The sequence below is a fragment of the Cyanistes caeruleus genome, chromosome 23, assembly GCF_971803275.1.
Source record: "Cyanistes caeruleus chromosome 23, bCyaCae1.hap1.1, whole genome shotgun sequence".
Classification (NCBI taxonomy): domain Eukaryota; kingdom Metazoa; phylum Chordata; class Aves; order Passeriformes; family Paridae; genus Cyanistes; species Cyanistes caeruleus.
In genome coordinates this window covers 4,815,292-4,840,954 of record NC_141723.1, presented here as the reverse complement: position 1 = coordinate 4,840,954, position 25,663 = coordinate 4,815,292, and the positions used below count along the sequence as shown (strand labels likewise).

Here is a 25,663-nt window from a genome sequence, read left to right as displayed (position 1 = left end):
CCCAGCACATCCCCCCGGGATCGCTCCCAGGACTGGTGCACTGGGATCCACCCTGGGATCAGACCCAAGACCCTCCTGCCCCTGGGACTGACCCATGGAGTGGCCTTGAGCCACCTCCTGTCCCTAGGATCCACCCTGGCACTGTCCCTGCAGCCACCTCCTGCCCCAAGTAACCTGACCTGGCAGTGGCATCCCTGTCCTTTGGAATGGGATGAGCTTTCAGGTCCATTCCAAGCCACCCCATGCTGTGATTCCGTGATCCAGGCTGGCCAAAGGGCTGTCCCAGCTGCTGGTTTCACTCGGAGGCACCCTGTGGATGTCACTGAGCCTTGCTCTGACAGCCCCTTCAGGTGTCCAAGTGTCCCCTGCACCCCCACAGCTGCTGGCTGGGCCAGGGAAACCCATCACCCCTATTCCTTAGGGAATCATGGAATAATTTGGGTGGGAAGGGATCAAAAAAAGCTCATTTAATCCAACCCCCCTGCATTAAAACCCTTCCATTCCAGCCCTGCTCCCTGCTCAGGCCAGGAGCTCCACTATCATTTCCTGGTGTCACTGAGCCCAGGAGGTGCCCAAAATTCTCTCTTCTGCTCCAGTGGTGGAACTGAGTCGTTCTGCAGCAATTCCAGGACAGGAAGAAGATTTCTCTTTGATTGCTTTTTAATCACAGTAATAACAGTAATGGAGGCAATGAGTGGAATTGATGGGAAAGAGCTGAGCTCTCTCCTCTGCTAACTCCCTTGTGGGGTAAACAAGGATTTACCGGCTCCTCCAGTGAATTGGTGGCATTCTCACTCCTCAGGATGAGTGCTGCTGGTGTCTGGGGGAAAATAGCTGGTATTTAGTGCCTGGGAGTAGAAATATGCCAGGAATCCTCTGGAAATCTTCCTGTGAATAACCTTTGTCCTCACAGAGGGGTGTACAATCGCTCCTTTAAGCAGCTGTCAGTGCTACATCCACTCGGTTTTGGCCTTGAATCTGCATTTTTGGCACCCCACAGGGGTTTTTCTCTCCCTCAGGGGAAGGAGAAGCTGTGATGGACACAAGACCTTCGAGCTGAACAGAACCAGAGGTCCCAGAAGGGCCCAAATGGGTACCAGAGGTGCCCAGAACCAACCTCCTGGGGAGATCCAGACCCGGGCTGGGGCAAAATACTCTTATTTTGGCCAGTGAATACAGGATGCTTTAACTGGCACTGGCTGAGGGGTTTTCCAGAAATGCCCTTGGGAAGGATTTTGGGAGCTGACCTACAACACCTTTCGGGGTGTTGTACTAGAAATGCATCGATCAGCTTTTGACCCTCAAGGGTGTGGGAATTTCCTCTGACCTTAAACATCAAAAAAGCAGTGAAAACGGGTTCCCCAAGCTCACAGAAAGGATAATTTGGAGAGACAGCCTCTCTGAGAGCACAGAAACGCCGCAGACAGAGCTCAGCAGGCTGGTTTTGGTCAGACATGGAGCTTTCTCCTTTATTTCTGCAGCGTTTGAGGAGCCTCGTTTACATCTCGTTTATCACCAGCGCAGCCACGTCCTCTCTGAGGGGGAGGAGGAGGAACCCTCTGGCTTTGCTGACCAAAACACCATCCAAACAGTTCCTGCCCACCTCAGAGCCTCGCTGGAAAGCCCTGGGAAGCAGAGGTACCACAGGGCTGGGATGTGCCCCATCCCGGGGGGAAAAGGGGCTGGGGCACCCCAGCAGGGTCCTGGCGTCCTCCAGGGCTGGGACAAACAGGGAGCAGCTCCATTCCTGGTGGGAATTTGGGTGTGCAAGGGCTGGGGGAGTCCCCTGGGGAGGGGAAGGGGAGCAAAGGGACTGTGGGGACACAGAGAGGGCAGGGGACAGCGGGAGGAAGGGACAGTGGTGTCCTCAGGCCAGGGGGACAGGGGATTTTAACATCCAAGCTGAGGAGGAGCAGCAGCAGGAAGGGTCATGCCCATGTTTTGGAGCTTAAAAAGAAGGTGGTGGAAAGTTTTCCTGGACCTGCTCAAGAGCAAACAGAGCTGGAGTGGGCTGATTTTATCCTTTCATGCACATCCTCAAACCTCTCAGTGCCAAACCCAGTGATTCCATCCCTTTTTTCACATCCCTTTTTTCACATCCATTTTGTCACATCCTGCCCTACCACACCAGCCCCTTCCCCACTCTGGTCTTTATTGGGGGGGAGGAAGAAAATCATCATAAAGTGACATTTCAAGTGCTCTGGAGACCAACATCCAGCCCCAGGAGTTTTGGGTGAGGTGTTGTGTTAAAAAGCTTTGAGTATCTGTGTGAAAGGATGAGCCAGGAAGGAATTTTCAGGTGGGGCCTCCCTCAGCAAGGTGCTGCAAGCAGGAAAAAGTAGGGGGAAGCCATTTCAAAGCTGCTTGAATAGAGCAAACCATGAAAAGGAGCTGTTAGCTCTTGGTTTTCACCATTTCAGGGCTCTTATTCCCATTTCTCCCCCTGCATGGCATGGACTGAACCCCTCAGCTTGTCCAAGGAGAAAGAAAATCCCCTCAGGGAGATCATGGAATGGTTCTCCAGCCCTGGATGTGATTCATCTGTCCAGGGGACAAATACAAAAATATTATCCTGAGCAAAAAGCTGTGGCAGTAATTCTCATTGCCCACTGCAGGGAAAAAATAAAATATAAAATACCTGAACTACAGTATATAAATCAATTTTGGTTTAGGGGAATTAAGAAAAACCACCACAAACCAGAAAAGCACCCAGCACCTATGGCATCTAATCAATCTTGTATTACTAGGATGGATTTGCTTTTTATTTCTTAATTTGAAACGGTGGCTGGAGGGGCACTTTAATGGGCTGGAAAGCCTCCCTGCCCTCCTCCAGCAGCTCTGGAAAAATCCTGCTGGGGTTTTTTGGCAAGTGAGGAGCAGAGCTGAGCTGATGGAGGACCCTGGGGACGTGTGATGCCACCAGGGGATCTGATCCCAGTGGGAGCTGGGTGTCCCCAGCATGGAGAGGCAGGGGAAAAGCTCCAGCCTGGGACCTCTCCGTGCTGGGAAGAGCTTTGGGAACACCCAGCTCAGAAGAGCTTTGAGAACACCCAGCTCAGAAGAGCTTTGAGAACACCCAGCTCGGGCCTCCACCAGGATTTAGCAGCTCTGGGGACAGGGGGACAGCTGCCTAGCAGGGGGTGCCACCCAAGCATCCGCAATTCCCGGGAAGGGCAGAGCAGCTGGGGACAGCGAGGGGACAAGGAGGGGACAGCAGAGGGTGTTAAGGCCTGCCGACCTCTCAAGGCCAGCAGGTGATTTGGGGAAAAGTCCCGGTTTGCTCAGGGAAAGGCGATTCCCCTCCTGCACCTCCCCTGGCCCTGGCAGAGATTAGAGCAGTAGGGTTAAAAGAGTAGCAGGTACATCCATGAAAATCCGCAGCTGAGTCTTCACTCCGAGCGCTGCCGGCTCTCCCCGACATCCTCAGGGGCTCAGGGGGCCTCGTTGGAGGTGGCTCCGTTGCCTTTGTTGACGTAGAAGGGGCGGTAATGTGACTGCAAGGGAGAATTTGGGGCACATCAGTTTGACCCCCCTCCTTTTCCTGACCCCCTGCACCTCACCCGTCCATCCACATCTTATAAATCCCTGCCTCAACGCCTCCAGCTTTTCCTCCTGGACAGCAGCACTGCCTCCTTCCCCTCCTGGAGGTGCTGGAGACATCAAATGCAAATAACTTGGCTTTTATTTTTCTGTTTGATTTACACACGTGCTTTGCATGGCCCTCACTGCCGAGCCAAATGATGCCTCATGCAAAAACCTCAGACTGTGACTCACGGCTTGATGAGAGGGTTCTGTTTTGGGGGGGAGAAGGGGAATGTCACCTTTATTTTTATGCCTCTGTCAGTGTGCTTTAATTGCTCACTAACCTGACAGCTCAGGGGAGCTGTCACACTCGGAGCCACGCACAGTTATGCAAGTTGTGTGGGGTTTATTTCTGCTGGCAAACCCCAAACTCTGGTGCTTGGGAGTTCTCACACAACGGGGCACTGCTGCAGCACCCGGTGTTTGTGTAAACACAAACACGAGTGGAGAGATGGGGCAGAACCAACAGGAACTGGCATTTTCTGCCTCTCCAGCTCTGTTTGCTGCAGTCCCTGAGTGGATCTCATGCCATCAGGGCCTGACCCTGGGATTTCACTCTGATCTGCCCCCTTTCAGCCAGCAGCACCAGGCAGAGCTGTGCAGCCTCACGCTGCAGAAACAGCAGCTGATTTATTTGCTGGGATCACAGAGGCACAATCTCCAGCCTGGGTGGGAATATCCTCCCACCACTGAAGGAACAGCCATGGAATTCAGGAAAAAAACGGGGGTTTTAATGCCCAGTCTGTCTTAGGTTTGTTCTCACGTGTAGAAGAAGGTGGGAGAGACCCCACAGGCCCCTTTTAGTGCAGCCCTATTTAATATCAGGAACAGCAGGGCAGAGCAACCTCAGCCCATCTCCCTGGTCAGTGCTCAGCACCTCCTGCTCAATCTTTTGTCAAGACTCTTTTCATTTTATGGCTTTAATTTCCAACAGAATTAAGATATGAAAGAGGGGGGGGTCTTCATTTAAAAGAGCTCCCTGGGCATGAAAAAGACCTTCCTCCTTAAACAGCGCAGTCCTTTGTGAAAATTCATATTTACAGACCTTTTAGAATGTATATTACTTAAATACACATTTAAGGCTATTTTAAAAGCCAGATTATTGGCCCAATAGACCATAAAAGCTCCTGCAGAGATACTGCAGCCTGGAGTATGTATTTCTATTTTGGTGCTTTTAAATGCTTGTATTTATCAGCTCAATTGTTGGGTTCAGGCCTGTGTGGTGAAAATTTGCTATTAAAAGGAAATGGTCATTGCAAATGCATGCATGGGAGAGGGAGACAGGGCAGGGAGGGTGGGAGAGGTTACCCAGGTTTTCTCTGTGGGGATTAAGGAAAAATCACTGGGAACACAATGGATGTGGGTGATGATGTTTTAGAGGGTCAAACCCAAGACAGAAGGGATGGCAGAACTTTGCTGCAGCACCTTTAGAGGCTCAAGGCTGTATTTCCTGGAAGAGTCTGCCAAAGGACATCCCTTCCACAGGAATTCACCTCCTGGGGAGCCTTGAAAATGGAGCAGATCCAGCTGCAATCCTCAGGCAGCCACTTTCTACCTGTGGAGTGTTTCCCTCAGTGTGGGAATGCTCTCATTCCTGACCCTCTGCTCCTTGCAGGTCTCATTTCCCCAGAACAGTAAATCACCTCTCACAAATGTGCACCCAGAAATTACAAAGAAAATAATAATAATAATAATAAACGTTTCATTTGTGGTGGCTGAAGCTCGAGAATCTTAAATCAGATCATGCAAGGCCTTAATGCAGCACAGTGTGAATAAAACCAGATGAAGCTGGTGCTGCTGAGGCAGAGCATTTGTGTATTTGGGACTACAAGCCCTAAAACATCACTGCCCTGTGCCTGTTACCATGGTGGGTGTCAAACGAGAGGCTGGGAGATGTTGTGGTGATTTCTGACCCCTCATCCCTGATCCTGCATTGGCACTGCAGGACATGACCAGCAAGGCACTGTGGCGTGGTTCTTTCTGGTGTCATTTCCACATTGTGGGTGTCACCCCTCCAGGCAGGAAAAGTCCTATCAGGATCGTTTTACAGGATTTGCACAGTTTCTATCTTCTGCATCAAATTTTAGTCCAAAGCCTTTTCAAAACATCATTTTTGCAGCATTGATTGGAGCTGTGAAGGTTGTGAAGGGGGTTAATCTGCATCCTGAACAGGAGCAGTGGGGCTTTTATTTCTACATTTCCAAAGGACCCATCCTTATTCCTGAAGCCCCCCCTGGAACAGGCTGAAGCTCTCCCAAGGAAAAATCGTTATTTTTCTTACCAATACCGACTGCTTGGAGGAGGATTTCCACGTCTGTGGCGTCACCTTTGCAGACTGGTGCCTCACGATGGAAGGGTAGGCTGTGACAACACAAAACACAGCTGGGTCAGCCCCTGCCACTGCCACCCCCTGTCCCCAGGACCAGCAGCAGGACTGGAAGTGCCACCTCATTAGTATTGCATTGCTCAACATGGAAATGCAGCCATCCCCGGGGTGGGACACGACAGACAGCCGTCAGACAGATGCCTCTTCCACCACCCAATCAGGCAGGAAAAGGCAGGAAAGAAAGCCTGGCTAATTAAAACGTCTGAGGAATGCAGGGAGGTGGAATGCAATCAGACCGATTCCATTCGAGTCCCCAGGTCAGCGTTCTGGCTCTGGCAGGGAGCACTGCAGGCTGTTTCATTGGTGGCAGGAGCTGAGCCTGGCTTTCCTGCAGCTCCTCTTGGCAAGCCCCAAGCCCCGGCAGCCCCCCAGCCCTGCCCAGGCTGCAGCACCACGCTCAGGGCATCACACCATGGCCCTGCCCCACCATCTCCAGTTAACCAGCCCTGACTCTGCTCAGCAGGTTCTGGTGCTCTTGGATTCCACCTCGGGTGGGTGATGAGGCGGTGGAAGGGTTTGGTTCTGGTGAAGGAGGCCAGGCAGCTCACACTTGTTTTTTTTTTAAAGTTGTGCTGTTTGTGTTATTTTGCAGTGATGAAACTAGAGGGGCAAATGGTCACAGTGCCTTCCTCGAAAATCATCTAAAATTTATCCCCTACCCATTACGAACAAAATTTAAAATCCCTCCAGCTGTTTCCTAGATAAAACTTTAATATTTTTTAACACTCCTTGTGGCCCTGCTTCAGCAGAGTCGCTCCCGTGCAGAGAGCTTGGCAGTCAGGCCAAGGTGTGGGGCTGCTCCAGGAAGGCAGAGCAGGATTCAGGGCTTTGTCACCTCGAAAGGGGCAGGAGGAAGGGAATACTCAGCTCCTAGTACCGGTCTTAGTGAAGAGGCTCCCATCAGACTGTTTGCTGAAGTCACCGGGCGGATTCTGTCCCACCGAGGAGAACTGAAAAGGCAGCTTAGTGCCATTGCCTACTGGAAGACAGAAGAGGTTGTGTTATTCCACGGGGCTCCAGGGGACACTTCCAAACACACCTGTGGCACCTGGCTGGGGGGGCACGGGCAGGGACACCCTGTCCCTTTTGTCCCAGGGACAGACGGGAGCAGTGTGTGGGTGTGAGGTGATGCCGGCTCTGCTCCCCAGAGCCCCAGAGCGCAGGTGTGGCCGGAGCAGCAGCTCCCTGCACCTCCAGAGGCAGGAGGGATGACTCCAGCACTGCCCTTGCCTCCCAGCAGTGCTTCATTCAAACCCCACTGCCATTAAAGCTTCCTCTCCTGGCCTCCTCGGGCTCGGGCTCTGGCTGCCAGGGGGGATCTGAGCGGGGAGATGAGAGGGACACAGCCCTGCCTGGAAAGCAGGAGTGGCTGAGGTGTGGCTCTGAGTCACCAGAGTTCCCCAGGCAGGGTGGCCCTGGCTGCTTCCAGCACCAAGGGAATGGCTGGACCTTGTAGGAATAAAGCAAAGGAGGAAAATGTTGGAAAAGGAAGATGGGGATCTGGGAAGAAAAGGCATGAACGAGGGCCTGGCTGTGTCTTTGAGAACTTAGGAATGAAAGGTGTGGTAGGAAGAAGCACCTTGTGCTTCTGAGACTGGCTGAGGGTATTTGGAGCCTCCTCCTGGTTCTGCCACAACCTCCCCAGAGCGCTCTGAACGTTTGGGATCCGGGGATCTTTGCAAACTGCCTCCTGTGCTTTCCACCTCCTTTCTCTGTGTGAACAAGGAGAAGCAGGGATGCCTTTCCCTCCTCTGAGCACTGCACCGAGCCTGGGCTCAGGCAGTGCTGGCAGCCGGGGTTTTCGGGTGCCAGGCAGCCGAGAGGGGCAGCAGGAAAGGTGGGTTAGTCAGGCAGAAAGCTGTGGCACGGGGGGTTAGATCCTCTCACACTGAAGGCGGAATTACCCGTACCAAGTGTTTCCTCAGTCGCTTGGAAGGAGGAAAATTCCCATGACCGTGGGTTGAAATTGGCTGTAAAACAAGAGCATCCAGTTCAGCAGTCGGCTCCTGACGAGCTGCCTCAGAGGCCTGTACCTGGCATTGCTCTAGAAGAGGTCCCCACTGAGCTGGGAGCAGCCCCAAAACAGAAATCTGGGCCCAGGCAGCAGAGGAGGAGCTGGGTTTTATCCCTGGCTAAGAGGGGATGGGGAACAGGCTTCTCCTGCAGTGAGCAGAGTTCTCAGAGCCGCAGTTTTGCCAGCTCAGGTTTGGGTACTCAACATGAGAGCTCTGCAGGCAGAGGTTTGGGTTCTGAGCTCCAAAGACACCAGGACAGGAACATTTCCCAGCCCTGTGCCAGGTGTGTGCCCCAGGATTCCACCAGGACAGACTGGTGCTGCTGCAGCCCTCTGGGGAGGCACCGGGCTCCCAGGAAAGCAAAAAGAAGATGGATTCTTGGAGCTGCTCTGCTGCCATCCTGTGGGCTGATTCTCTGTTTTAAATGTGTTTCTGTTCACACAATTCTCTCTCTGTGTGCCTGAGTCCCTTCTACTCTTCATTCAAAGACTTTCAAGATGATTTTTCCAATCTCCTCCTGGCTTTGGCCAAAGTCTTGGACATATCAGGAGAAGAAAGTTTAGTGGGAGAGGATAGAAAGGAGCATGGAGAAGCTTGTTCCTCTGTCTTTGAGGCAGTGTTGGAAATGTTTTATGTCCCTCTGCCTCGTCCTGTCATCCCTGCAAGCAAATATTGGCTCACAGAATGGTTTGGGTTCAAAGAGACCTTAAAAATCATCTTGTTCCAGCCCCTGCCGTGGACAGGGACACCTTCCTCTGTCCCAGGGTGCTCCCAGCCCCATCCAACCTGGCCTTGGGCACTTCCAGGCATCCAGGGGCAGCCACAGCTTCTCTGTGCCAAGGCCTCACCACCCTCACTGGAAGAATTTCTTCATAATATCCCACCTAAACCTCCTCTCTTTCAGTTTGAAGCCATTTATTAAGAAACTCAAGAGCAGTGGAAGTCTCCTTGAATTTAAGCAGGTCTTAAACCCCATAAATTCAGCTGGAATCCAAGCAGCTCCTCAGTTTGGGCTGCTGTAAATAGCAGAGAGCATACCTCAGTCCAGCAAACAGACTTTGCACTGTGGCCTGGGGCAGAACCTGCAGTGGCCCAGCCTAGCCAGAAACAGGGTGTGTAGCAAAGCTGCCATGAGATATTGAAGGATTCCAAGAGTGTTGCACAACACAAAGGGTGGTCCTCAGGTTTTTTTCCCTCCCCTTTTTGGGATTCTTTAGGAAAGATGCAATCAGCTGCACTGCTGGGCTTTGGTGCACGGAGCACAGAGTTAAATGATGCTGGGGATGCTGTGTTATTCACCAGGCAATCCTTGGCTAGCCAGCCTGCAGGCCAAGTGGCTCTCACTGCTTTGCCTACTGATTCATCCTGCTCCCCAAATCCCTCCCAGCATGATTCCAGCAGCTGGATCCTCCCTGACACCCCTGAGCCCTGACCCTGCTGGGGTCCAATCCCTGTTCCAATCCCTGTTCCACACAGGCTCTGTGTGCAATCACTGCTTGTTTTGGCCACAGTCACTTGGTCGATAGAAAACACAGAATGAGTAATTGGGAAGGCAGCAGTGTCGGTGTTTCCAGGAAAACACGGATGTGGAGGTGGAATAAAGCAGCAGCCCAGTGCAGGAAGAGGGGGATTGCTGTGCAGCCCTCACTCTGCTCTGGACACAAACCACCACGTGGATCTGGCAGTGCCTGGAGATCCCTCCTGGATTTTCAGGAAGCTGGAATGCTGGATCCCAGCTGGAGCCTCTTCTCCCAGGTGTCAGCAGCTCCAGAGAGCAGCAGAGGGAGGCTCAGGCACTCATGACAGCACTGGCCATGCTGTGCCACAGCCAAAATGGCTTTTTCCTTTTTTTTTTCCCTTCCTTTTTGCAAGGCTGGGCATTATCCCAGTCCCAGACACAGGTGGGATGACACTGCCCAGTGTTCTTCCCTGCCACACTCCTTAAATGCCTTTGAGGCTGTTTCCACCTGAAAGCTCCACATTTTGGGTAGAGATAAGCTCAGCTTGTGCAATGCTAGAATTGATTTTCAAACTTCCCTCAGGCTTGGAAAGTTTTGGGTGCAGGGCTGAGTGTGTGGTCTCAGCAGAATTCCCCTGACATCACAAGGACAGGGCTGAAATTTGGTTACTTGTTTGGTGCCACCCTTCGGTGCCACCCTTCCTGTTCTTTTGTTCATTGCCTTGCCTGGGATTTCAGCAGTCCCAGCTCCCTGCTCTGGATGCCAATTCAGGAATGCCAAGTGTGATTTTAGAGCTGGAGGTGTTGGAAACTTTGGTTCACTCCAAAAATTCATCCTGCAGTGGCCACACAACAAGTGGGACATAAATAAATCACCAGGGCTCGTGTCAGAGCTCAGAGAGGAACTCCAGACTCCTGCTTTTCTTTTTTTTTTTTTAAGACACATTCCTCACTTCTTCTGTCCTTTCCCTGTAAGGAAAAATGTTGGGTGGTGAAAGTAAAATCTTAATGCTTAGTGCAGCTTTCACTTGATAGCACAGAGAGATAAGCTTTGGGTGGAGAAAAACACAGATTTTATCATGGTAACCTGTGTTAAAACTCCACTATATTCACTCTGGGATAGAGTTCAGTCACTCCAGCTCTTCCCCATCAAACTGAGCACCTTTTCTGCCTGGTCTGAGGCAAAACCTTGTCAGAGCTCTGTAAGCTGGAGAGAAAACGTGCAGAGGGATGGATCTGAAAAGTGAGGGAGAGCAAATTTTGGGATACATCATGAGTGAAGCTCCTTTCCTGAGCTGGAAGGGAGCCTGCCCACCTCTGGGATGCCATACCTTTAGGAGACAGGAACATGGAAAATCTCTTCAGGTTGTCAGGCTGGTTCCACTCGTAGTTGTTCATCATGAACCGGTGGTCCCCTGGAGAGGCAGAGCAGGGCATGAGCTGGGCGTGCACTCTGGTGGTCTTTAATCCCCCTGTGGGATCTTTGCCTGGGAGCTGAAGCATCTCTGGAGCTGCCCAGTGTGTAAAATAAAATGTTCCCTGAGAGGCAGAGCCCAGCTGAAGCATTCAACCTTGCAGCAGACACAGGATCCTCTAAAATCCACAGGGACACCTGAGGGTTGAGGCATTTTCTTGCCCAAATACTGCAGTGTGGCTAAAAATTACTCCAGGGGTTTGAATTTGGCTCCTTTTTGTGTTCAACCTGAGCACAGTGCTGGCTGATGGAGAACTGACACTCTTTAAACTCCAGAATCAGTTCTGGGAGGGTTAAATGGCTTTTTAGGGAGAGATGCTAAAGCTGAGTTGCAAACAGCTCAGAACTCTTGGACAAGGGTGTTGGTTCAGGTTTCATGGATCAAACTTACTCCTACACAGCCTGGGTTTGGAGTTCTGACACTGATTCACAGGAAATGAGGTTTTATCACTACACTTGCTCATAAAAAACATTCTTTGAAGGCCTCTAAACCTATTGTTCTCTGCAAGGAAGTAAATTCGGTTTTGATGTTTAAATAGCTCCATTCCTTGATTCTCATGTCACTGAACAAACTTTTCTTTTATTTCTCCCATTTATTTCTGTGCTATTTAAGCTCCCTGATTATTTGTCTCCTCGCCACGTAGGTACCTGTTATGACAACTAAAAGGACCTGGATTCCCTTTGGAGTCTGCTATTAAGCAGCTTTCATTCCATTAATATAATATTTCTTCCTGGGAAGTTTTTTACAGTAGAAGATCAAGCCAGCTGCAAATGAATTTGTTGCAGTGACTCAGGGGGAGTCCGAGTTAATAACTCCACAGTTCCTTAATGGATTTAATTCCCTCGCAGCCACTGGATGCAGAGTGCATCCTCTTTCATCTGTAACCATGGCTTGGAGAAAGGAGAGCTCTGAAGCTCCTGGGACTCGCCATAAATAACATTTCCCACCTATTCCCAGCTTGTCATTCGGGCAGAATCCAAGCTGTGTCCCTGGGAAAGCTCCTGGAAGCACACAGGTTTCTGGAAGGAGTTAAAAATGGTTTTGGCACTTGAGTTCCATGGGTTTCAAATAACAGTGAGGGCTTCTGGCATCATGGAGGAGACCCCAATTAAAATAATCAAGAAGTAATCAGGCTTTATCCTGAGCTACCAGAACTGAGTAGCTGCAGAACCTTGTTGGGTTTTAAAAATGTCCAAGGAAAATGATCCAGGACTGGCAAAACACATCCCAGCAGAGGGAATTCTGCACAGCTTCAGGTGAACAAAGACAGAAAAATGCACAGAAGTGATTTTGGGGTCTGTTTGTCATCTATTGATATTGAGTTATTGTCAAATTTCTCGGTGATTCTGGAGCATGTGGAGTGTTGAGAATTTAAATAGGAATGTTTGCAGTGTTGAAAGATAAGTAGTGTTCAATTTCCTGTGCTACTTCAAAGGCAGGGAGAGTTTTAAAACCTGCTGTGCATCCTGAGCACTCTGGGATCCCTGAAAGGTTGGTCCAGAAGGATCTGGAGGTCCATTTAATTCATGTCTGATGGAGAATGATGGCCCTGGACAGTGTAATGATTAATATAGGATGGGTGTCCAGTAAAGGCTGTGAATTTCAGTGAATTATCAGCGATTTTGCAGATTTGCAGCAGAGTTCCTCAGCTGCCTGTGTTGCATGAGCTGTCCCTGAGGTTATTCCTGCACCTTTTGGACTCCCACATCCTCCTGGAAGGGCAGGGTGCCATTTATCCTCACATCACCCCCTGCTGTCCTGGTGTCTGGGGTTCCTCAATGACTGGGAGATTACATCCAGGTGAGATAACCGCTCATTGCCATCCCTGCTACTCCTGCAAGAGGTCATTCCCTGGGATTAGGCAACGTGCCCAGGGTTACAGAGGCTGCCTGTGGCAGAGCTGGGCAGCTCAGGCAGCACAGCCCCGTTGTGGTGCCCTGTCCCAATCTTAGGTGTGAGCCTGATGTGAGACAAGCCTTTTATTCCCAGCTAATTGTGAGGAAGTGGGTTATAAACTTACAAGATTAATTTTGGTGCTGTGGTGTTGGCTGTGACCTCTCTGTTCACCTTAAAGATCACCTTAAACATCACTGAAATGTGGGGAACACCCTGGATCAGGGCAGGCAGGAAAGCTCTCCCAAGGGGAGCAGGGAGAATGATCAGAGTCGTTCCAGCTCAAGTTGTAGCTGAACACCCAAACAGAGCCCTCTTTACTTGGAAAATTAGATTTTCAAATATTTCCTTTTCAGTGACAGGTGCTTGCAGGGTATTTCATGCTCCAGCCAGGCAAGCAGAGGCTGAAACCCTGCACTTGTAATGTTTGATGTCACACCAGCACCCCATGATTGTACAAATAAGATTTCACACTTGCCATCCCACTTTCACCTTTGGGTCACTGCCTTGGCCCTCAGCAGATCTGTGGAGTTTCCCCTCCTGGAAAATGCCCTGCTAAACTTCCAGGGGCTTGCTGGAGCCTGGCACAGGGCAAGAGGGAAGGGTGGCTGTTCTTGACTGCACACAGGAGGTGGCTGAACCCATTAAATCCTAAACATGAAACCCTAAAATGAACCTGGAATGAACCAAGAATCAGGGGAGTGGGGCCAGTTTGGTGTCCTGCCTGAGACACCCTAAATCCCTGGCAGCTCAGCTGATTCCATCCTCACATAGGAGTGCTAGGATAACTCTGATATTCCAGAATTCATGCTCTGATAACTCTCATATTCCAGGATTAATTCCAGCTACAGGAGTCACTGCTTCCACTTTCCCCCCCAGGTCTTTGCTTACTTTCTTCTTCATCAGGAGTGCTCATCATCCTCATCACCCCTGACCCTGCACTCCAGGGAAGCAGGGAGGGAGGGGAGGGGGATATTTGGGCTATTTTACCGTTCTCCATGTGGTTCCTCTCGATGAAGTTGCGGCCCAGGTCTGCCTTGCAGATCTTCTCCACGTGCCTCATGCAGACATTGAGGAGGTCGTCCCTGAGCAGCCCCATGGATGGGCTCATGCTCTCCCCTTCCAGCAGCACGCTGTAGGTTGGGAGGGATGGAGGTGGCACGTAATTCCTCATCAGAGCCCCAAATTCCTGCCAAAGAAAAAAAGGGATCACGGTTAATGAGGAGCATAAAGATGTGGAGGCTGAATCTGGGGGAGCTGGTTGATGTTGGAGTGCGAGAGTGCAAAGGAAAGCAGTGAAGATGGGCAGGGAAATGTTCTGTCCATGGTTTGCAGCCATCCATAAAAACCATGTCCAAGTCCACTCCTCACCTCCCAGAGCAGAGACAGCTCCAGATGTTCAGCTGAATCCCTGCTGTGGGTGTGCAGTGAACTGGGGAAGGTTCACCCATCTCACACTTCTCTGGGATTGTCTTTGGGACAAATCCCGTCCTCACAGGGATAAAGGAAAGGGAAATGAGGTCTCTGTCACCTGCAGGAAGAGCACGGAGTCGCTGATCTGGTGGATCTGCTCCCTGTTCTCCTTGTCCTCCCGCAGCAGCTTCGCCCTCTCCTCCAGCTCATCCACGATTTCTTTCACGTTCTCCGAGGCGATCTTTTCCCTCTGATCCAGGGCAGCCTTCACCTCATCCCTCTGCCTCTCCAGGTCACGGATCAGCTCCTTGAAGTGCTGGTCCACCGTGGCTTTCTCGTTGGTGGTGTAATTCTGGATGGGGAAGGGGCAGAGAGAGGAGGCAGCAGCAAAGAGGAGCAAGAAAATATTAAAATTTCAGAGTTATTTGCTAACAGAGAGACACAGAGAGGGGTAAATCCAAAGATTTCAGTATGGAAACTCCAGCCATGCAAGTCTCAGCTGCAGGAAAGTTGTGCCGAGAGAAGCAATACCTGTTCCTGCAATAATCACATGGATGCAATCCAAAAGGGCCACTGCCTTCCCTACTTCAATTCTATCCCTGGTTCAATTCCTGCACTCACAGGTGATACTTAAAAACACTCTGTAACCTTCTAAATCAGGGTTCTGGCTCCTGGACAATTTGAGGACCAAATTCCCACCATTTCAAAGGATGAAAGGTGCTGGAAGAATTTTTACAAGCCTGACCTCGCGGTGCCTCTGAAATATTCCTCAGAAGAAGAAGATGTAACTATATTGAGAGTCAAAATTTCTAGGTCAGGTTTCCAATAATAATAATAATAATAATAGTAATAATAAAGCAGATGAAAAGCAGAGCTGGTGAGCCATTGTACTTGCACCACATAAAAGGAAGAAGAATGGCTTTGCCTGTTAATATTATGCAAATTTTCTGGGGTGTCTCCAACTTGTGCTTTCACTGCTTTATTCAGTTTGGCTATAAATGAAAAAAATAACACCGTGACTCTATTCCAACCCTTACCATGGTGCAAGAATTATAAAGGAGCCCTCTCTCAGCATGGAAATAAGCTGTTCCACCATAAATAAGATGTTTGTTGGGTAAATCCATCTGCTCCTGCTGTCTTATCTCAGTTTGGGCAACCCAGAGCCCTTTTGCAGGTTATTTGTGGATTTTTTGTTTCTAAATCTGCCTGGCTACTGATGATGGAAGTGCCATAAAGGACCTAAAAAAGGAGCCAGAGCAGGGAGGTGCCTTGGTTCTGTATCAGGGCTTGATCTCCCCGCAGGGAATGTCGCAAGATGACTTCAGTGGGAGTTGTTGTTTCCAAGATTTGGCTTGGAGTTTGGGACAGGGATGAGTTAGAGGCCGGGGAGGGGATGCAGTGAGGAAGAACTGGAGGAAAGGAAAGGAGAGGAGAGAATGTGGGAGAAGGGGAGAAGAAATCGGTGATTACAGGAGGAAGAGGCGAACCAGACATCTCAAACGCACCTTGATGCGGTCCCTCTCCTTCTGCCACTTGTCCACCTCATCTTCCACCTCGATGATCTTCAGCTGCAGCTGCTCCTTCTGCAGCGACAGCTCGGCCTGTGGGGAGGAGAGGAGAGGAGAGGGAGCTGCTGAGCTGGGGCTGAGGGTGGCCCACTTGAAGCAGCCCTGGTGTGCTGAAGGCAGCAGCGGGGAGGTCCGGGCTGCAACGGGCACCGCGCGCTGCCAGCGGGCACCGGCCCAGCAGATTCAGCTCCCTCAGCAAAGCAGCAGCACCCACCTCCCAGGCTGTCAGGGTGCTGCTTTTAATCACATGGGAGTCATGAGCTGCAGGGGAAGGGAGCTGTTTCAAAATTCAGCTGTGTGTGCAGAGCAGGGCCCAGCCCAGGGTGTGCCTGTGCAGCAATAACAGTTTTCATGTAATTACGGAATGACGTTTGACGAGTGTTGCAACAAGAGGGTGATGCCTCCGGCAGGAATTCTGTTTAGACAGGATTGTGGATTAATTTGCTCTGAATTGAGAGCTTTCATGTAGCGATGGAGCTGGGGAATGCTTGGAAAAAAAAAAAATTAAAAAGAAAAAAAAAATAGAAGCCACAAAAGGAGGAGGGAAGAGGTGTAGTCAACGTGCTTGGCTGAGATCAGCAACTTCGCTGGGATTCATTTGCATTTCGTTGTTCAGAGGCTTCCCAGAGAAGCTCAGAGCTGAGGCTGGCACAGGAATTGGTGGCAGTGGAGCTGTGGACACCACACACTGTTTCCCTGGGTCAGCCCAGCACCTGGATGTTGGCAAAGCCTTACCCTGTTAACTCCAGCAGCCCCTCCTTGGGTCATTCCTATTCTCCATCCCTGCCCCACAGATCCTGCCCCAGCCTTTCTGCATTTCTGCATTTCATGTGGGTGCAGGTTGCTCTCAGCCATGGCTGGAGGCAATCTGGCTGTGGGACACCCAGCCCAGAGCTGCTGAGGAATTTGAGAGCTGCCAGAAATTCTCTGTGTTCTGTCATGTTAGCAGAGTCCTGAGAACCTGCTGTTCATGTGGGATCTTCTGGAAAATGGCTGGATTAACCCAAACCACTGAAATCCAGGCCAGCAATTAGAGGCATGGATGGATAAAATCCTCTCTCACACTCCAGCTGTCCATCCAAGAACTTAATGGAACACAAAAATCTGGGTCTTTATTGATCAGAGTTTAAAAGTTTTCAGTTCTCCACTCAAAATGAAGAGCGGGGAAGAGGCTGTGAACCAGCCCAGGCAGGAGCCCTTGTCCTGATGCCAGACAAGTGTCTGAACATCCTCTGGAGCTGGAATCCAGCACAGTTGCTCTGAGATCCATCAGCCCCAGCTGTTCCAGTTTGGAAAATCTCTGTTTATGGAGGGAGAATGATTGGATGGCGGTTTTGTTGCCTTATAAAACACTAGAAAAGCAGGCAGGAAAAAGGGAAGTGTGCTCAGAGGTGTCTCAGTGCCACAAAAGTTGCATCCTCACATGGTTTTTAGGAGTTAGGAGAGCACTGGCTTTCCAAATATTATCCACACACCCTCAGTAGTGGCCTGAACGCTGCCATGAGCTGATTCTCATCCTCTCCAGGGGTTCAGGGCACACAGGAAAGGATTTTGTGGCACCAGGGAAGCCACACTGGCTTCCAGGTGAGAAAATCCGCTCTGCTGCTGATCAAAAGAACAAAGACAGGAGTTTGATCCTGTAATTTTCACATTTTCAAGACAGTGACTGGGAGGAATTCCTGCTGGTTTACATTCCCACGTGCAGTGGGAGATGTCCTGTGCATCAAGACTCTGCACAGCAGGGAAATGCAATGAGAGGAAAATATTTTAGATCCATTTATCCACTGCATTAACCGATGTGAGAAATTACACCCAAATTCCAGTTGTTTCCTTGAGCCACAGAGCTGCATCCAGGTGGCATTAATTGTTTGTTAAGTAAAAAGCTCATCTCCAGAGCAATTATTTCCCCCCTCATCCCCAAAAATCAGGACATCCTTATAGGAATGTGAGTGAAATCCTACAGAGAAAGACTGGAAGGCATTTTTGGGGAAGAGCAGAACTTTCACAGCCACGCAGACACTCCCAAACTCAAGGGATTTGCAGAGAAAATGACAGGAAAATAAAATACCAGGTGATGGCTGGAAGGTGGTGATAACAATATTCTGCTTTTATAGTCCTTTTTAATTAAGATGTGTCTCCAAGGAATTTTGGGAGCTATTATTTGTGAAAGTGATCCTGACTCTCAGCAGTTCAAACATCCCCCAGAAAGGTGGGGTGGGATGTAACAACCAATTAAGAGCACACAACAATCTGGAGCGAGATTTGTGACTTGCAAATGGAAATTACAGAGATGGTCCCAACAGCCAGGATGCAAATCCCACACTCAGCCAGATTTGGGAAAGGGGAAACACCAGCACAGGCTCCAGCAAGGCCAAGGGAGGTGTGAGTGTGGGGATACTGCAAAAAGTTAAATAAATACTACAAAAAAACATCCTAAACATGAGAAAAAAATGTTAAAGAGAGGTGCAGGAAGACTCTGGAACAGTGGAAAAACTGGTGGCAAGGGCAGAAGGGTTCAGGAAGGATGCTCTGGAGGTGGAGCACAACATCAAGGGTTCAGGAGGTGATTTCCTGATGGTTTTAAGACCTTTTTTATTGCCTGGAAGGTTGCTTTGGCTGCCCATGTATATCACAGATACAGTCACAGCATGGGGGCCACAGGTCTTAGGGACAGGCAGTGCCTCAGCTTCACTCCCTGAGAGAAAACTCACATCTGTCCTCATATTTCTCAGATTTTCCATGGTTAAAAATCCTTGATGGACCATCCTGAACAATTTGCAAGATTTGGAGTTCAGAAGGTCCTCATGAGAGATAATACAGCAACACCCCCATTGTGGGGGTCCCTCCAGAGCAGAAATAACAGGAACAGTTATTATATATTATATGTTACATGTTTTATATTATACATTATATTAATATATACTATATTAATATATTAATATATGTGATATATCATATAATACACAATAGATTTTATTTTATATTTTATATTTATATGCTGTATGTTATATATTATATGTTATATATTTTATATATCTAAATTATATATATATATTATATCTAAATTATATATATATTATATTATAGATATAATCTATAATAATATATTATATATAGAAAAACCCAGGAAATCCAGATTTAGACAACTTTGGAGCAGAGCAGGCTGAGAAATGAAGGCACTGAGAATCTTCAAGCTATTAGAGCCTCAGTTAATTAGGGCAGTTAAGAGGCTCCAGTGAAAGTTCAGAGTGTGCATCCAGACCTGCAGAGCTGAACCCAGCCCTGCTGCTGTGCAGGAGCTGCAGATGGCAGATTAAGAGCCCTGCAGGATGATGCAAGTGCCTTTGTGCAAGGCAGCAGCAGCACAAGCAGCATCATGCCCTGAAAGCTCTGGGAACACTCCTGTGTCCCAAACCTGGCAGAGCTCTGCTAACTAAACCCAGAGGAAATCACTGAGCTGGAGAAGTGCTGCTCCAACTCAGGGAGTTGTTGGAGTCAGGGAGTTGTTTGAGATGTGATTTCTGCTGGCTTCACAGCAGTTTCCCATCTCGGTTTCTGTTAAGCAAGCTGGGTGTCAGAGGGCTGCAACCTCTGGGGACTCTGCCAGCGTCCTATAAAATGCCACTGGAGAAGCTGAGTCTCTCTGCACAGCCTGGAGAGAATTCCTTGCTTGCAAGCAAGTGGATTTTCCCTGGATTCTGTCCTCAGTGTAGAGGATTAATGCAGAATTTGGGCAAACAGACAAATTTATTCCAATTTCCAGCTGGGAAGAGTGTCCTTCCTGCAGGAAACTCTGGAGAAAGAGCATCTATTTGGAGCTGTGTCCACAGAGCAACCACAGCTGGTGCAGATAAAACCTCACAGCCACGCTGCAGCAGTGAGAAAGAACCCCAAACCCTTCCAAGGTTTAATTTTGTTTGCTCTCTGCTCAGTGAAAGTGATGCAGGGATGGGAATCCCTCTGGATCCATCTCTGTGGATGGTTTCCTTCAAAGCCTGGCTCAGCCTTTATGAAATCCCTCCTTTTCAAAGCTGCTCTGTGGCAAGGAGGAACAGCCAGCACAGCAGCTCCCTGTACCCACGGTGAGCTTTGCTTTAAAGGATAAAGAATTACAGAAGAAAAAACCCAAATCAAAGTGTTTTTCAGCAGAGCTGCCCTGGCATGCTGAGCACCAAGACTGGTGCTGGAAGGCAGTGCCAGGTTATTTACAGCTCTGGGACTGGCAGGCAGAGGTGAAGTTGTCTCCCTCGGAGAGCAGCCTTGTAAAACAGGTTTGGGATGAAGGATCCCCTTTCAGAATGAAGGATGCTGGCTCCAAGGGGGGCTCTGGTTCTGCTGATAAATCAAGGGTTTTATTGAACTGTACAAGCTGCTGAGGAGAATTCTCACTTTCCAAGTGTGAGTGGTTATTACCCAGACTCACAGACCTTTTCCTGGCTGTTCTTTTTGTACTGGTTCTGGTGCAAACTCTTATTTTTCCTTTAAAGCTGCAGCAGGAAACGAATGCAAAGTGGATCTGGGGAGAGCATTAAAGGTTTGCTGGGTAAAATACGCAAATAGCACTGGGTGGGAAGTCAGGACAAATGTCTCTGTGCCTTTCACTTGTGTCTGCTCAGCAGGAACAGGGGGTGAGTGACTCTCACCCCAGGCTCCTGAGAAGTGGAAGATGTGTTCTCTGAGACAGAGATATCAGGCTTTGCACTGCCCTAACTATAGGTGTCTGTGTTCTGCTGGTTTGCATTCCTCTTCTCTGTCTGCTCCCTGAGACAAGCAGGGTTTCCTAATTCCACAGAAGGAGCTTTCCCAGCTCTAAACACAACTCCTCTCTTCCCTACAGGCCCACAGCAAAGACAGGCAGGAATCTGCATTAATCCTGCAGAACTGAAGGGCAGATGTACCCAAACCAGGCTTATTCTGTGACACTTTGGTGCCACCAAATCGCTGAGCTCCCAGGCTGGCAGTGCAGCAAAACAAAGCCCAGCTCTGGAATGCTCTGCAGTTCAGGAGTCACACAACAATGGGACAAGGAAATCCTTGCAGATAAATCCTGGACATCCAGCACTGTGTGAAAGGCTCTGTCCAGACACAGCTTTATTCTGGTCACAGCTCCAGTGGCAGGATGGATTGGAGGCTTTAAAGCTACTCTGGAGCTGCTGGGATGCCAAGCTGGGAAAACAGGGATGTGACCTGGTGTGAGGTTGGTGCTTATCCCTTCCAAAAGGGCAGCAGCAGCCACTCTCCCAGTTTGTGGTCACATTCCAGCTGGGCTGATTTGATAAGGTGTTAGACACCAGGGGCTTGGAAATATTCATTGCTCTTTGTGGTTCTTGCTGAGTCTCCACCTCTGGTGAATAAATCAGGGGTGGGAACAAACACTTGTAGGCAACAGCTTTCGTGCTAATTGTTTTTGTCTGAGTGAATGCTCGCTCGAGTTACAGCACGATCAAACTCGTTGTCAGGACAAACTCGAACATGTGCATGATTCATGTTGATAAATTCTAAATCCTTTAGGCTGAGTAGCAGCAGAGCTAAAGGTGGCACAAGGACTCTGAGAAAGGAATCAAACAGCATTTAAATCCCAGTTCTCTGCTCGCCCAAGGTTGTGTCTTTAAAACCAGGGTGTTGGAGGTGTCTCCAGCCCCAGGAGGAAGGATCTGGGCAGCTTTGCTTCCTCGGGAAGCTGCTGTTCACCTTGTTCCAGGCAGGAATTGGACACCCCAGCAAACACCAGCCATAACTTTATGTTGGAGCTCTGAACGTTCGGGGCTGGCATCAAAACCACGAGGACAGGCAATTATGGAACAAACAGCAGGCTGGCAAGCCCTGCAGGAATTTGGGAAAGGCTGTCTGAGACATGGAAAAGGCTTTGTCTGGTTTCAGTGAGGCTGCAAGCTGGAGATGACATGGCAAGGAAAGACCAGAGAAGCCAGAGATAAGCTCTACACGAGATGCTCTTTCAGCCTGATGAGATAAATCTCCCCAGCTCCTTAGAAAGAGTAAAATTGTTCTTCCCATTAAGGGAACTCAAGAATTTCTCACAACCTGTGTTTGCCTGGTCACCACATCACAGCACTGGTTTGGGGTTTAGGAGATCTTAGTGCCCTTCCAGGTTCTGACTGTGTGACTCCAGGCACGTTGTTTAATGTAATTATTATTTTACAGGTCTCCTTTTTGGCAACTCTCCTGTCCTGTCTGCTTAGAAAGTTTCTAGGCCAGGTCCTGCTTTTACCATGGAGATGAGCAGCAGCAAATGTGGTGAGACTCTGATTTTTTTTTGCTAGAACAAGTGAAATCCCCCTCATCCACCCAGAAAGCAAACAACAGGAGGCTTTGAGCAAACAAAGGTGAAAGACATTTCATTAGTGAAATCTCCCTGGATGTCCATCCTCTGAACCTGCTGTAGCAACACCTCAGGGGAAACGATCAGCTTTTCTGCTTGCACCAAGGTTTGGGGTTTTTTTTCCATTTAAACTTCAAAAGACTCTTTCCATAGGTGTGGCTCAACAGAAAATAAAAAAAAAAAAACCAACAAAACTAAAATCTAATCTCACTGTAAGGAGCTGAGATTGCAGTTTTCAATTTCAGTGCCCATGAGTAACTTGAGCAGGCGCTGATTTGACAATTTGTATTCTGGAGGTGCTGACCCTGAGCACCTTTCTGTGGGTAACACCACACAAACACTGTCAAAACTCAAGAATATTTTAAAAACCTTAGAATCTGGGGCTTTGATTCAGCCTCTGCTGGAAGTCAGGTGTGCTGGCAACCAGGATCTCCATCCCTAAATCCAGCCTGCGGCACAACTCCAGCACCATGCAGGCTCAGGAGAATGACAATCCCATGGGAACAGCACCCAGGCAATGTCAATTCTCCACAGAACCCTTCCCACCCACCACCACTCCATCCCAGGATTCCATCTGAGGAGGGGTTGCAGGCTGGGGAGCAAAGGCTGTGGTGTGGCATTGGGATCTGCAGGCTGCTGCCGACATGAGGAACAAAAAAGAGGAGTAAAAGGAGAATAAAATTACCTCTTTCCCCGCCTTCTCGATCTCCACCGTCACCGTGCTGTGGTTCTTGTGCTCCTGGAACATGCAGAGGTAGCAGATGCACATCTGGTCTGTCTGGCAGAACAGCTCCATGGTCTTGCCATGCACAGGGCATTTTCTGGCTTCGAAGTCCCTGATGGGGTCCAGGAGCTGGTGGTCCCGGAACGCCGCTCCCTCCAGGTGGGGCTTGAGGTGCAGCTCGCAGAAGGAAGCCTGGCACACCAGGCAGGACTTCACAGCCTTCTGCTTGTTGTCGATGCAGGAGTCGCAGAGAACGTCCTCGAGCTTGACGCGGGGCCGGGAGCCCGCGGCTCTGTCGGGCTTGTTGAAGGGTCTTCTCAGATCCCCCGTCTCCACCAGAGGCAGGGAAGATTTCTTCAGGTCCCCCATCTGCCCTGAGGAGAACAAGGACTTCCTCCCTTCCCCGTCAGCGGGCAGGAAGCTCTTTTTGGAATCCAAGGAGAAGAGGGACTTCCTGAGGTCCCCTTTCTCCGGGAAGTTCAGGGCCGGTCTCCGCATGTCTCCGATCTGGCCGCTGGCGAACTGCATCTTCTTGGAGTCTGCCGAGTCCATGCTGAAGTAGGTTGACCTCTTCTCGTCGGATGACTCCACAAACTGAATGATGGGCCTCTTCCAGTCACTCCCAGAGAAGAGGGAGCTCTTGATTTGCCCTGTCTCCAACGCAGCACCGCCCGTGCCTTTTATAGCTTCTTTCTCGCCTCCGCCAGGGCTCGTGGCTTTCTTGGCTTCCTCTTCTTTTTTGGGGGCAGTTGGGCTCTTGACGTCCTCGGGTTTGCTGGCGGTGCCGTTTGTCCTGGCTGCGCTGCCCGCTTCCATGGCCTAAACGGGGTCAGGGGTGTCTCTGCTCGCTCTCTGCTCCAGCTCCCGTCTCTCAGCACCCTCCAAGGCAGGCAGGCTCTGCCTGGGCCTCGTCTCAGCGAGGAATGGCTCCGGAATGCCGAGCTCAGGGAGCCTCTCTGCCGCGGTGACGCACCCGCAGCGCGCCCGGATCGCGCCCAGGTGGATGCAGGGGGAAGGAAAGGAGGAAAGGAAGGAGCAGACGTTGAGGGATCAGAAGCTCCAGCTGTGCAGTTAATTATACAAGGCAGTCCACACCCAGGAACATTCTTGTCTAACCAGGTTGGGGAGGAAGGGCTGTTTATATACATAGAAATGTCTCCTTAAAAAAAAAAAAAAAAAAAAAAAAATCATTTTCATTAAGATGTAGCAACCAGTTCCACCGCTTGTTTCAAAAATAATTTGGCCAGCAGCTGAGGTTCCCTCCTTGCAGAGATGGGCAGGGTCGGGGAGACCACGAGATGCCCAAGGTGGGTTTGTTAACTGGGTCATAGCCATGCACCAAAATAATTAGGGTTGTAATTAAAATGAACGCCTAGAATAAAGCATTCTTCAAGCAGCCTCCCCCTAGGGCTTGCTGCATTAGGCAGGGAGGAGAAATTCACGGTTAATCCTGGGTTTAAATGGCCCTATTATCTTTATTTTGATTTTATTTTGGGTTTGTGCAAGGTCTGTCCATCTAGACCTGGAAATAACCCAGCCACGGATCAGAAGAGGTAAAAATTGGCTGGCCCTGCTTTTCCCACAGGCCACAGAATCTCCAGAAGGTGAGTGGTGAAATAAAACCCCCATTGTGTGCTCGGAGATAAAGGTTCAGGTGTATCCTATGTAGCTCTTCCCATAAGTGTCCTCAGAACTGGAACACATCTGGAAGAGGAACCATTTTGCAGCTTAGATGGTTAAAATATCTCTTGCTAGGGAAAAGAAGTGAAAAAGTTAAAAATTATCTGTCTCCAGCAGCTGAATTCCTGGGAAATGTTCACTTGTTGGAATCACAGATGATTTCAGGAGGAAAAAAAAGGTCTTTATGGGCACTGGTGGATTCCAGCGATTTCTAAAGGATGAGGTTGATCTTCCTTTCACATCCCTTCAGATTACACTCAGAATTTCAGCGAGATTTCTCTGAGATGAATGCCCAGGGTGCAAATTAACCACACCAGAGATTTGTGCTTGATTGAGTTTTCTCAGAACGCCCCGGTGGCGCTGCTGGAGAAGGTGTTTTTTACCTGTAAAAAAATCTCCCTAAACATCCACCAGGAAGGGATTTGAGTGAAAATCCAGCTCTGCATTTTCCAGCTTTTTTTTGAGGTGTGGAGGAAACAGAGGCAAAGCAGGACCAGCATAAATTCTGGATCTGATGGGAGAAAGAAAGAACCTGTCTTAAAAATGCGGTTTCTAAAGGTCTTGTCTGTGCAAAATGAAAGAAAAAATAAAATTAAATTCTTTTTATGGGCCCCTGGCTCATAGATCCAGCCACTCTCACTGCCTGCATGTCTTCATGACTCTCTCTTTATGAAAAATGCCTCGGCATTCTGCATTTTTTGGATAATAGTTGTTGGGAAAGGGCATTTCTTTCATTAATAATTTTTTATTAATAGTCCCACGGCCTTTCATGAGTCAGAATTCATTCCCCGGTGCAGGAAAGGGCAATGCCGTTTTTTAAGACTCGATTTCATAAAGGAAAAATTTGACTGACATCAATGCATTTCTTTCCCCCTGGCTTGCTGGGCTGAGCTGTTCTTTAGAACATCAACAGTCCTCTAAGTCTCCAAGTAATTAAAAATACTGCAGGGTGGAGGCTCCTGTTCTCACATGTACTGAGGAGGCTCAGCAGAGCTGTTCCAGCCAAGGTTAATCCTTGAGGAACAGAAAACATCCCGAGGAAAAGGTCTGCCTTGGACAAAGGTGGCCTTTGTTTGTTTTCCTGGTGCTTTGTTAAGATTTTGGTGCAGGTGAGGCAGATAAAAGGTG

The 25,663-nt window shown here is 49.4% G+C and overlaps 1 protein-coding gene and 1 long non-coding RNA gene across 5 annotated transcripts; one reads left to right on the top strand and one right to left on the bottom strand.

Annotated features, from left to right (window-relative positions):
• Positions 1-1,442: 1,442 nt before the first annotated feature.
• Positions 1,443-23,671, bottom strand: TRIM29 (tripartite motif containing 29). 4 transcript variants are annotated; one of them, XM_023941451.2, is made up of 9 exons: positions 22,817-23,671; positions 15,729-15,824; positions 14,342-14,575; positions 13,801-13,999; positions 10,774-10,857; positions 7,879-7,938; positions 6,846-6,947; positions 5,864-5,943; positions 1,443-3,494 (listed from the first exon to the last, which is right to left on the bottom strand). In XM_023941451.2, the coding sequence occupies exons 1-9, from the start codon at positions 23,669-23,671 to the stop codon at positions 3,432-3,434; spliced, it is 1,773 nt and encodes a 590-aa protein (XP_023797219.2). In that variant the 3' UTR covers positions 1,443-3,431. The 4 variants fall into 4 exon arrangements, with proteins under 4 accessions (XP_023797219.2, XP_023797220.2, XP_023797221.2 ...); XM_023941452.2 differs by having other exon boundaries at positions 6,846-6,944; XM_023941453.2 differs by lacking the exon at positions 6,846-6,947.
• LOC147649486 (uncharacterized) lies at positions 1,557-25,168 on the top strand. Its single transcript, XR_015278845.1, has 2 exons — positions 1,557-1,638; positions 21,954-25,168. It is a non-coding gene; the product is annotated as an uncharacterized LOC147649486 (long non-coding RNA).
• The last annotated feature ends 495 nt before the right edge of the window (positions 25,169-25,663 follow it).

Bases quoted from the DNA above. Each gene is read 5' to 3' on its own strand.
- TRIM29 (XM_023941451.2), bottom strand. From the start codon at position 23,671: ATGGAAGCGGGCAGCGCAGCCAGGACAAACGGCACCGCCAGCAAACCC. The intron at 14,576-15,728 runs GTGCGTTTGAGA...TTCCCCATCCAG, and splicing joins AGGAGAGGGACCGCATCAAG to AATTACACCACCAACGAGAA. The intron at 14,000-14,341 runs GTGACAGAGACC...TTTCTTTGGCAG, and splicing joins ACTCCGTGCTCTTCCTGCAG to GAATTTGGGGCTCTGATGAG.